General features: G+C 41.2%; 1 protein-coding gene across 3 annotated transcripts in view; it reads left to right on the top strand.

Annotated features, from left to right (window-relative positions):
• The window catches only part of s100p (S100 calcium binding protein P), a 52,810-nt gene that overhangs the window by 25,082 nt on the left and 14,770 nt on the right, over positions 1-12,958 (top strand). Inside the window, exons 1-3 of one of the 3 annotated variants that reach the window (XM_063044866.1) lie at positions 5,266-5,361; positions 5,439-5,549; positions 12,282-12,452. In XM_063044866.1, the coding sequence (XP_062900936.1) occupies positions 5,506-5,549; positions 12,282-12,452 (215 nt within the window). In that variant the 5' untranslated portion in view covers positions 5,266-5,361; positions 5,439-5,505. Of the gene's footprint in view, positions 1-5,247; positions 5,550-12,281; positions 12,453-12,958 lie in introns of those variants that run through there. The other 2 variants (XM_063044865.1, XM_063044864.1) reach the window with 2 other exon arrangements.

The following is a 12,958-nucleotide window of genomic DNA, read 5'->3' as shown; positions in this document are numbered from 1 at the left end:
TGTTTGTCCATGTGAAAGCATGAGACCTAAGTCAGCATTGGACATTTATTTTGTATCATTGGTTTTGATACCAATTTCTAATTTTAGATCATTTAGCAAACGGGGAGACAAAATGAAAGGTACAAAATATTAGTGAGAGTAAATTTGTTTGAATGATCATAAGATAACTGGAGAAAAATAAAATCTATTAAAAGATATTAACTTTTATACTGCCCACACAGAATAACTTGATGGGCTTTATGAAATTAAGTTTTTTTTAATACAGTGTTTTGTCATCTGAACAGTAGTGGGCTTGATACTTATTTTGCCATCTCGGCAAGTGCAAACATACTGATTGCAAAGTTTGGCTCCTTGTTGCTTCTGATTTGGCCATTACAGATGTTGAATTAGTCACAGTACGGTGACTAATGTGTGCATGCACATTTCTAGGATTGAGTGAGCTGGCCATCACATAGTGAATGGCAAAAAAATACACGTTGCACTGGCCATTGGTACGTCCATACTAAATTTTGTTGCCATTTAGACTTACTGTACTCTACAGGAAATAGTTTACCTGGTGCTGAAGTATATGGCCTTAACTTCAAGCTTCTGCAGAAAGCAGACATGGATGAGGATACACAAAATGTGCTAGAAAGTAGAGAGGAGGAGGGAGAGAGAGTCTCATATAAACTGAGGATCCTCATGGCAAAATTCTCCGACATGAACAAGGAGAAGTAGATTATAAGACATTTATCTTTCTGTAACAACACTATTACTGAAATATGTTATTTACTTCAGCTACAACACAAGGTCAGACCAGGGCAAAGACTGCCTCCCCAGTAAATTTCAATGTACCTCAGGATCACTCCAAGCTGGAGTTGAAGGTACTGTTCGTAATTTGTCATTATAAATATAAGGGAGGGACTGATGCATTCCATTTAGGAAGGCTCTGTGTATAATCCTTCTGTTCTTGCTAGAAGATAGAATGGAGATAACCTTGGAGCTTTCTCGTGGTATTGGGTACAATGGGCTGCAAACTCGCTTTAAAAGTTCCATATCTCAACATGGATAAGACACTCCCCCAGGTGGGATTCCATTTCCATGAATTAAAGCTGATCTGTAACCACACATGGTGAGACAATTTTTTTTGTCTACTACACTGTCAACTGTCTTGTTTTCTGCACTTTTCAATATTTCATTTTCCATTCTGCACTTTAACCGCTATGACAGTCAGAAGAATAGCCACTGGCTGACAGAAGATGTAATTTGGTTCTTGTCATTATTGTGCCATTTGTAAACAGCATTCAGTAAATTCAGTGCTGCCAGGTGACAGCAGGACAGCTTTGGAGCAGCCCTCCACTACTTTGTAGGCTGTATGTTACACACCCTTACAAGGGCTCAGCCCAAGCATGTGTGGAGCAGAAGTAGAAGAAGCAAGAAAAAGGGGGCAGAGGGCAACGAAGGCGGCAGCTAAGAGCTTTCTGGCCAGCTCATCATGATTATTTCATCTAACTGCATAATTATCATCAATAACAAGTCCAACTACACATTGACATGTTCATATTGGGCAGTCCCATGTTTTTCCCTCCCTCTGTCATTAATCATCCCATGGTTTTCTGCAGAGATAAATAGAAACTAACCTCAACAAAAATACCAAATCAAATTTGTTAACCAAAAGATCCCAAATTGCACACACATATCAGCTAAACATCTTTGAGCAGCCTCTGAGTGCCGTCTTGCTGGTGCTTTCTCTTTTCCTCATACCCCCGGTGTAATGTTGTCACTGAGATCACAGCCAAGTACTAGAGGGGAGACTGCAGATGGCCTTAGAAGCCAATTCAGAAAAAGCTTTCAATGTGGCTACAATCTGGGCTGGCTAGAACACAGGCAACACCATCATGTTGGTGAATTGTCAGCGATAGGATCCAAAATGATATGATCAGAAAGTTCACCTTCCACTGATCCATTTTTATAGTGGTCATGAGAGCAACAGGATAAGCGTAACAAGGTGAAAATTAGACCGGCAAATTATTGGCTAGTGGTGTGGTGACATCCGCACCCGCCTTTGCGGTGAGTGGTCCCGGGTTCAAATCCGGCTGGCTCCTTGATCACTTTCCATCCGCGCTGGGTTGAGTGTCAAGCTAACAACTCGGCCTCATAATAAACAGACAAATGCCAAAGAAACTGCAAGGTTGCCGCCCGATGCGCCTCAAAGCACGGAGAGGGTCAACAACAAATTAGTCTGGATGAAAGAGTCATAAAGTGCTTTCAGAATAGTTTGTGGAACAACATATTCTGGTGCCAAACAGAAAGTAGATGCATTAGACATGCTGCTGTGGATTAATTAATTAATAATTTCATAGTGAAGTGAAGATTCCTCTTTGCAGCAGTGATAATATTATTGACTTTTACATTTAATATGAGAGAGAGGAGAATCGGTTGTTGAATGTAATTCTGAACTGAAATAGGGATAACTATAGGAGTATGAGGGCAGAGCTTGCTAATGTGAGCAGGAAAATTAGATGCAGTGGCAGACATTTAAGGGTATCTTTCAGTATACACAAAACAGATATGAATCCGATGACTGAATGTAAACGAAACAACAAATAATGACTAAAAGATTAACAAGGAAGAATCCAGAAATGTAAAGTCAGATGGAAAATGTTTCAAGAGAACACAAAGCGTTAACAAAATGACAGGTGATCAAAACGATGACAGGGGTTCCCAACCTTTTTTATGCCATGGACCCTTAGCATCAACCAAGGTGTCGGTGGATCCCAGGATGGGAACCCCTGCTAGTGAGTCATTCTTGGAAATTAATAATGGAATGTACAGAGATGATAAGTTAATCAAATAGGTATTGTGCATAAAACAAGCTGCTGTTGGAACTCAGCCGCTGGAGTGTTTTTCTCCAGATTTCAGCATCCAAAGCCTCTTGCATTTGTTGTTGCTACAAATGTTACAAGTAAAATTCCAGAAATAGCTGTTCAAAAAGGAATGGGAGGTAGGAATTTAAGAAAATTACTCTGCCAGGGAAGCAGCTTTGAGCAAATTGAATGGGGCTACAGGCTGAAATTACTGAGTCCTGATGGAGTTTATCCAGAGACTTTAACAAGTAGCTTGTGAGATAATTGGTTTTAATTTCATGACATATGCTGGTGATAATAAACCTGATTCTGATTCTAATTTTTCAAAATTCCCTAGATTTGGGTTGATCCCATTAGATTGGAACTTAGCAAATATATATTCCTTCATTTAGAAAGGGTTGGAGACAGTAAGCGGGAGTCTATGGGTCAGTTTAATGTCTTTAGTAGGAAGAATGGTCGAAGCAAGTTGTTGTTCCTTTTTGCACCTTGTGGCACATCAGGCAGCGTTTTTGCCATTGCCATTGCAGTTGACTTTTTTTTTTTTTTTTTTAACAAGGCTGAGTCACTAGCTTGACGCTCAACCCAGCATGGACGGAAAGCATGCAAGGATCCGGCCAGAGCCAAACTCTGGACCGTTCACCTCGAAGTCCAGTGCTAATGCCACTGCACCATAGGCCTGCCTGGTCGAAGCTGGTACTGGAGGAGCAATAGCAGGCCTCTTAGAAAAATCAAGATCATCAGACAGGGGAAGTGAAGTATTTTGAAATGAGAATCATGATTGGCCATCTTAGTGGAGTTCTTTGGAAAAGGAACATGAACCGTGGAAAAAGATGAATCAGGTGTACGATTCTAAGATTGGTAGAAGATATTCAATAAGACGAAACAAAACATTGTTTCTGAAAATCTGAACTCCTGATGCAGGAGGCATCATGTTAGTTTTGCCTGAGATTAACAGACATAAATTGGCATTACTGACGACTTTTCTATAGAGCAAAATTGATTATTTAGAGACACGGCGCGGAACAGACTCTTCTGGCCCAATGAGTCACACCACTCAGCAATGCACCTATTTAATGCTAGCCTCATCTCATCATGGAACAATTTACAACGACCAGTTAACCTACTAACCAGTATTTCTTTGGACTGCAGGGGGAAACTGGAACACCCGGAGGAATCCCACGCATTCACAGAAAGAACATGCGAACCCCTTATAGATTGAGCCAGAATAGAACTTCAAAATCTGATGCCAGAGCTGCAGGAGCATCACACTAACTGCTACCTTACTTGGCACTCCCATGCAATTGAGAAGGCAGATTACTGGCATTGATGATTGATTTACAGCCTCTTACAGTACATGTAAATGGCACTGAAGGTTTGGTTGATAAACTTGCTGATAACACAAGACAGGTAGAAAAGTAAGTTATGAAAAAGATACCAGGATGTATTTAGATGAACAGAGGGGACAAAGTTCGAGTCAGAAGAATATAATGTGAGAAAACATGAATTTGTCTGTTTTGGCAGGAAAAAAGAGAAACACGATCTAAATGATGAGATATTGTAGAGCTGTGATATGCAATTGATTCAGTTAATAGGGTGATGCTGAAGCTGCATCTAGAGTACTCACTTCCTTATTTAAATAAATATTAAGAATTGTGTTGGAAACAGTTATGAGGTTTACTAGACTGAAACCTGGAACGGGAGAGTTGGCTGATATGGGAAGGTTGGACAGATTGGAAGACTGAGATAGATTAGAATGCATGTGAGATCCTGAGGGATCTTGACATGCCGGTTATGTGCAAGATGGGTGCTTTTCCATTGCGGAATCTAGACTAGGACTCACTGTTTTTTAAAAAAAATAAAAGCCTACACATTTATAATAGAAATGAAGCACTTTTCTTACTTTCATGAGTTTATGGAGCTCTTTTCCTCAAATGACAGTAGAAGCAGAGTCTTTGAATAGCTTTAAAGAATAGGTAGATGAATTCTTGAAAAGTCACAGATTGAAAGACTAACAGAAGAGACAATCAGTAAACCATAATCTTATTTAATATTGTACCAGGCTTGAGGGGCTGAGTGGCCTCTGTTCCTGCTCAGATTTGTAGCTTTGAATGTTCATATCATCACTCTGAAAATTCAAATAAAATAAGAATTTCCCTCTTTCACTCTGTTAGCTATTAGCCCATGCTCCATTCTGTCACCCCGGTCATTAAATCAACACAAGGGAGCTTAAGTCACAAAGTTTACCTTCCACATCAGCAATTATTTGTTGCATAGAAGCACCTGTGAACTTCATACGTTGCTATGGCTTCCTTCCTCAGAACCAATCAGAGAACCTGTACAGGACGGCACTGTAAATCATTGTAGTTTAATAGCAGAAAATTGACAGTTCCTGATAAAAATCTTGCATCATCTAAGCAAAAAAACAAATTAGAGTTGATTGAAAGATATAACACATTAAGGGAGAAAATTCTGTGAAAATTCCAAGTATTCCTGTTACATGGCAAGAGACACAAAAGTACACAGAGACTGCAAATTATTTGAGTTTTTAAGCAAGTGTGTTCAAATTAATTTCATGGATTTTCCCTTCAATAGGCCTCTTGAACGTAACTCAATTTCCTCCTCTTCTGTGAGAGACATCAACAGTGATTCTCTACCTAAAATGTTTCTGTGGTCCAAGGCAGAACAGAAAGATGAACCAGAAAGGTAAGCTCTAATTCCTGTCTTTCCTCCATTCTCTAAGGTAAACGATGAAACGACGGCCTCTGGAAATGCAACACATTTCCAACCATCATGTCAACACTAAAGTTTAGTGATAACTATTTTTGCTGTGAATTACATCTTTCCATCTTAATGCCTCTGTTATTCACCTTTGATAGGATCACATCTTTTATTTTATAAGATATCAATACAATGTAAAGCTGTAAGGTAGCACAATTTATGCCAGGGGTTCTCAGAAGGCCTGCAGTACCAGATACGAAAAATAAATTATCTGTATTATTCTTAAATAGAATACAAATAATATTAGTTTTAGTTTAGAGGTTGATTAATTATTTATATTGATTTTACTTAGATTGTGAAAATCTCTAAATTTACTTGTTTGCCTCTGCTAACTTTAAACAATATCAGAAAATGCTTTTTAACTGACAAATATCAAAAGGGGCACTAGTTGAAAACCTGGAGGCATATGGAATTGTCACTGAACTGCTCATTTTCTGAAAGTGACTTATTAAACAGACAGTTTCAAATGACTTGTGTCACTGACTGAGAGAGGAATACAGATACAGAGCAGGAAGGAATCCTCAACTACACACGTTTTCCAAGTTCTGATTCCCCGTAATATCCAATGCCAAATTGTTCAAAGATACCTGTTGGCTTATACTTGGGCATACCTTCCACTTTGATCGCTGGTAGCATTAAATTCAAGTACAATGATCTTCAAATGCTCAAGCCAAAGGCCATTGCGGGCATGAGGAGATGAATGTACAAATATACAACCTCTAGGTTATTTTTGGAGGATGTCTTTGAATTGTGATAAAGATGTCAATGTGACAAGTGCTGCAGTTGTCAACGTAATATTACTCTGAGATAAATTTGTGCCCTGCTGCTATACCTGATAAACATTAATAAATCATACGAGTGCTCCTCATAAAATCAGAGGAGAAATTCTTTATTTTGCAGACATGGCATTTCTGAATTATATTTTCTTGATTTGGGGAGGAAAATGCATTTGGCTTCTGTGCTAAATACTCCATTCTTGATTCAATTAGTAGAAAATAATGCATTCAGTGTCCACTGGAATGATTTCCCACTTGGAACATAAGTTCTAAAGGCCACTTATTCTGCGATTGACTAATTGACTTCTTTTTCCACACACCATCAACAAAGAAATGAAATTGGCATTCACTACAGACATGCGGTAGAAATCATGTTGCATTCGGAATAAATTAATAAAATCATAAAGTGTCAGGCACATGGGCCAGAGGGTCCATCAAAACTATTAAATATCTCAACAAAGAAGAAGCCAAAAAATCCTGCCAACCAGAGAAGCAAATGACGGCTTGCTAAGTTTTGTGTGGTAAAATGCCGAATATAATAACAGAGTGCAGTATAGTGTGTCATGCCAGAGCAGTAAAGCTCGAGGGAAGAGAGGAACGTATGCCACAATATTTCAGATTTAGCAGTCACATTGCTCATAGGTCATTTCACCAACTCATAGTTATGTGGCGCATTTTGATCAAAGTTCGACCTTATTTTTCAGTGTTTATTAATAATCCTTTTCTCTCCTACAGTTATTGTTGTGAAGAAATAAATAAACAGCGTTTCAGTCTGGGTGAATGATGGTTTCCTCCCTGCAAAAACAATCCTGTAAAAATTGCTCTGCCTTTATAAATGCCGAACAGTATACATGCCTGGAAATATAGTGGACAAAAGTTAATGTAGAATGCAAAACATGCAGGCATACAGGGAAACTAGATAGCAAATGTTCCGTGAACAGTAATGTCAAGCTAAGTGTGGGATTGAAAGAGACCTTAGGACCTCAGTAGACCTGCACCAAATCACATGCAAATAGGGGAGTCAGGAGTAATTGAACAGGATATTGGACTACACAACTGGACGTGGGCTATCAGAGAGAGAGGAGGAAATGATAAAGCTGCACAGTGCCTTAGCTACACCTCATCTAAAATATTGTGTCTCACCAGGTGAGATAAAGAGAAAATTAATGAGGCTGTTTATCAGTGTCAGTTTATGGAAAAAGGCTGAATATGCTTGGATGAAAATTCACCCACATCCCTCCAGCATTTGGTGCTATGGAGGGCAAATCATCTCTAATATGTCAACTGATGCATGCATATTCACACCCACTGGAAGAAGGCAGATTATGACAGTCACATGCCACATTGATCTGATGCCAGCAATATTTAAAAAGAGTTCAATACTCCACATAACACCATCACTTCACCTCAAACTGGAGATGTTCAGCTCAGGAAGGACAGATCACCATTAACCTCTTCCCCCTCATCTCTCAGCACCACCAACTCAATTATTGACTTCTACCTGCCACTTTTGCAATTTTGCAGCAGCTTGGTACTTTCCTGGGTTGCTGACCAGTATGCCATCTGTTTAGCCACAAGGGTAAAGTAAAAGGCAGCACTAAGGAATTTTTTAACTAAATGTATAAAGCATTCCCAATAGTTTACAGAAACTATCTAATTAGTCCCACGTATTCCCTCTATGCAGTCATCCATGTGCCTTTCCTTAACTTACACTCCCAAGGAGGAACACTCGAGGCTGCTTCACTGATGGAGAAATAATCAAGATGGATGGCTTTGCGGAATGACCTAAAGTGGTGTCATGTCTGGACTGCTCAGCCGGAGACGGCAGTCTTCCAGCAGGTACAATGGAAGAGGGAGTCGGCTGGCCATTAGGCATCAGACACAACACTAGCAAAGTGATACTGGTGCAATCACAGATGCTGTAATTTTGCGAAGAGAGAAAAGGAGTATACTTCATGAAACCAATGACACCCTGCTTGGAGATACTCAAATAACCTTAATCTATTGGAGGACAAGATGCCGGAATTTGGAGCAGTTCTATTTAGAGCCTCGATGGTGCCAGTCTGAGCCACCATGAGCAAAATCCAAGCTTCTTTTCATGTAATGCTACTAGTTATGCTGAAATGCACAGTAGGGAGCATCTGACAAGTTGTATCACTGCTCAGTATAACACTGCACTGCAGCAGACAGGGAGGCTCTACAACTGGGAGTCAAAACTGCTATATCCATCATCGGTACCATCCTACCCGCTATTAAAGATGCATTTACAGAAAGAGGCAATGACATCATGAAGGAACCCACCCATCCCGTCCCACTTCCATCAAGGAGTCTACGTTACATGCATGCCAGGACCACCAGACTCAAAAACAAGTTATTTTCCCCAAGCAATAAGGCTGATCAACACCTCCACCCACTAACTCCACCAGTATTTTATTGTTTCCTGTCAGGCATCTTATGTACAGCCAAGTGGCACTTTATAGACATACAATCAATGCATACAAGTTACCTTATATATTTATAATTAATGCGTTTTTTTTTATTATTGTGTACTTTGTCTTCTCTGGTTTTTTTGTGTGGCGTAACTATAGTTTCATTCTCCCTTACATTTGTGTACAGGAGGTGACGTTAAATAATCCTGATTCTTGAAATGGACACCGACACATGTCCATTTCAAGAATCAGGATTACCGACACATCAGAAACCCAAGAGAATGAGCAACACCCACAAAGTGCTGCAGAAACACAGGAAGTCTGGCTGCATCTGTGGAAGGGAATAAGCAGTGGATGTTTTGGGCTGATAACCTTTGACTGGACTGGAAAGGAAGGGGTGCAACCAGAAATAAGCAGGTGACATGGGAAAGGAGTACTGTACAAGCTGCCAGGTGCTAGATGTAACTAAGTGAATGGGAAGGTGGGTAGTTCGGGGAGGGGCATGAAATAAAAAATGGGGAGGTGATAGGTTGAAGAGGTAAAGGGCTGAAAGAAGAAGGAATCTGGTAGGAGAGGGTTGTGAAGCATAGAAGAAGTGTAAGGAGGAGAGGCGTCACTGAGCAGGTGTGAAGAAGAGCAGGGCTGAGAATGGAACCAGAATGGGGAATGGAAAAAGAGAGACGGGGGACGGTGATGAAATTACAGGAAGTTGGAGAAATCAATGTTCATGCCAACAAGCTGGATGCTACCCAGACAGAATAGGAAGTGCTGCTCCTCCACCTTGAGTGTGACCTCGTCATAGCAAAAGAGGAGGCCATGGACTGATATGTTGGAATGGGAATGGGAAATCAAATTGCTATGGGAATCCTATCTTCTGTGGTGGGCAAAGTGAAGGCACTTGACAAAGCGAGGTGCCCCTCCTCCTTCCCTTTCTTCCTTAGTCCACTGTCCTCTCCTATCAAATTCCTTCTTCTTTGCCCCTTTACTTCTTCCAGCTATCACCTCCCAGCTTCTTAGTCCATCCACTTCCCCCTCATCTGGTTTCAACTATCACCTGCCAGCTTGACCTCCTTCCCCACCCCCGACCTTCTTATTCTGGCTTCTGTATTTTGTGTGTGTCACTAACATATCAGATGTCCCATTATGTTTCTACATTTGAGCTAAAGACATACCTCTAAATTCCTGTATTGAAAGGAGATGGGATCCGAGCTCAGCTGGACCCCACATCACACAACAGCAGTAAGAGATCTCAGTGAGCAGAGGACTACTTGTGTCCTCATCCCCAGCTCAATAAAAGACTAGACATTTGAAATATGTAAGAGCCAGTATTCCAGTCCACCAGCCTGTAGGAATAGGACCCCTTTCAATGTCTAGCTGAGTATCCTAGACGACAATAATTTTACATTCTCTTGAGATTATATTAAGAAGGTCTTTTTCCACATATCACAGAATATCCCAGTAAGATTTCACTCCAGACCCAGCAAACATCAGAGATTGTTTCCTTTTTCACCCAAGGGTGCCTAAGATTCCTTCCTGCAAGACCTAGATGAATTACTTCAGTTGCCCCTGCGTGTATTGGTGAAGTAGCCAATTGTGACAAGCAGTACTAACATTGAAGCTCTCTGCTTCTTTCTTGACAAAAGTCCCAAATAGTTCCCTTCCACCACCACCACCCTCCTCGGTATGACAGAACTGGTCCTCGCCCTCAGCAAGTTCACCTTCAGCTCCTCCCACTTTCTCCAAATTCATGGGCACCCGCATGAGCTCCAGCTATGCATACATTTTTGTTGGCTATATGCAACAGTCCATTCACCAAGTTCCACAACTCTTTCAGTACATTGACGTCTGTATTGATGCTACTTCATGCACCCATGCTGTGTTCGTCAATTCTATTAACTTCACTTCAAACTTCTGCCTCCTCCTTAAATTCACTCAGGCCATTTCTGACACCTCTCCAATCTCTCTGTCTCCTTCGCTGGAGACAAGTTGTCTACCAATATCATTTATAAACCTACCCAATTCCTATGGCTATCTTGAATCTTTTACCACACTGTCTCCTGTAAAAATGCCTCTTCCTTGTCTCATTTCGTTCACCTCCACCACTTCTGTTCCCAGGATGAGACTTTCTTTTCCAGGACATCAGAGATGTCCCCCTTCTTCAACGAACAGGGTTTCCCTTCCTTCACCATTGATGATTCCTTCACCCGCATCTCCTCCATTTCCTGGATATCTGTGCTCACACCACCTTCCTGCTGCCTTAACAGGGATAGAGTTCTTCTTGTCCTCTCCTACCACTGAATGAGCCTCCACATCCAACATATCATGCTCCGCAACTTTTGCCACCTTTGATGGAATCCTACCACTAAACACAACACCACCTCCACTCTCTGCTGTCTGCGAGGATCATTCTGTCTGTGGTCCCCTTGTCCATTTGTCCCTTCCCACTAATCTCCTTTCCGGCACTTATCCCTGCAAGCCAGAAAATGCTGCACATGCCCATTCACCTCCTCCCTCACCTCCATTCAGGAACCCACATAACCCTTCCAGGGAAGGCAACACTTCACCTGAGAATCTGTTGGGGTTTTCTATTATATCCGGTGCTCCTGAAGTGGCCTTCTTTAGCCTGACAAATCCCAACATAAACTGGGGGACCATTTTGTCGAGCATTTCCGCTCCACCTGCCAAAAGCAGAATTTGAGTGGCCGACCATTTTAATTCCTATCCCCATTCCCTTTCCAACATGTCAGCCTACGGCCTCCTCTTCTGCCATAAAGAGGCCATTCTCTGGGTGGAGGAGAAGCATCTCATATTCTGTTTCCAACCTGATGGCATGAACTACGATTCCTCCTTCCAGTAATTTTGTTCTCCTTTCTTTCTTTTCTTTCTCTCTCTTCTTTCTTTCCCTAGTTGGCCTCTTACTTCTTCTCCTCACCTGCCTATCACCTCTCCCTGATGCCCCGCTTTCTCCTTTTCTCCATGGTCCAATCTCCTCTCCTATCAGATTCCTTCTTCTCCAGCCCTTTACTTTTCTCACTTACCTGGCTTCACCTATCACCTTCTAGCCTGCTCTCCTTCTCTTCCCCCCACATTCTTATTCTGGCATCTTCTCCCTTCCTTTCCAGTCCTGAAAATAGGCCTCAGCCTGAAACATTGGCTGTTTATTCATTTTCATAGACACTGCCTGACCTGCAGAGGTCCTCCAGCATTTTGTGTGGTGCTGCTCTGGATTTCCATCACCTGCAGAGTTTCTTATGTTTTTACATTGAAGTCACTGCACTGGACCTTGATGTCGCTAAGTGTTATCTCCTGCTTCATTAACTTCTAAACTACTTTTTTTTAAAAATTTAAGCCATTGACATCTGTGATTCCACATGTCATAATATAATCTACTGCCATCAGCGTTTCAATAAAGGGTAAGATAGATTTTACTAATGTATCTGTTTGCATTTCAGAAGCATATATAAAAAGATAAGGACACAAGATATTCTGGACAAACGAAAAACGGACACCGCCCTAAAAGATGGAGAGAACAGAGCCATATTTCTGGGTGTGGCAATGCTGGTGTGTTCCTTATTGATCGCCTTCCTTTTGGGAGTAAAAGTGGTCCAACACAACAATGAAAGGTAGCTGAGATATAACTACTTGTTTTTTGATAGAGCTACATACAGATATATGTTAGAACTACTAAACTTTGTTCCTCATCTCAGAACCGGTAAGTAGCTAATGAGTGGAAATAGGAATCATCCTGGAAACTGTAGACCAAGTGAGTTTTATGTCTGTGGTAGGGAAGGTAAGTCATTGTCACCAACATATCACCTGTGGAACCGGAGGAGCCAACACACTAGACCACTTTTATACCAAAATCAAGAGAACTTACCATGTAACCCCACACCCACACTTTGGAAAGTCTGATCACCTGGCTGTACTTCTGCTCCTTGAGTACATGCAGAGTGTGAAGACTGCAGCTCCAGTAGAGAGGACAAAGAAGGTATAAATAGGGGAGGCGCGGGAGCATGTACGGGACTGTCGGTATTACTGGATTGTATTCAGGGATTCATCTTCAAGTCTGAATAAGTATGCCACAGTTATCACTGACTTCATTAAAACCTGTGTAGATAAGTGTGTGAGA

This window comes from Mobula hypostoma, chromosome 4 (assembly GCF_963921235.1).
Source record: "Mobula hypostoma chromosome 4, sMobHyp1.1, whole genome shotgun sequence".
NCBI lineage: Eukaryota > Metazoa > Chordata > Chondrichthyes > Myliobatiformes > Myliobatidae > Mobula > Mobula hypostoma.
Note: the sequence above shows the minus strand (reverse complement) of the source record. Positions and strands in the feature narration are given on the sequence as shown.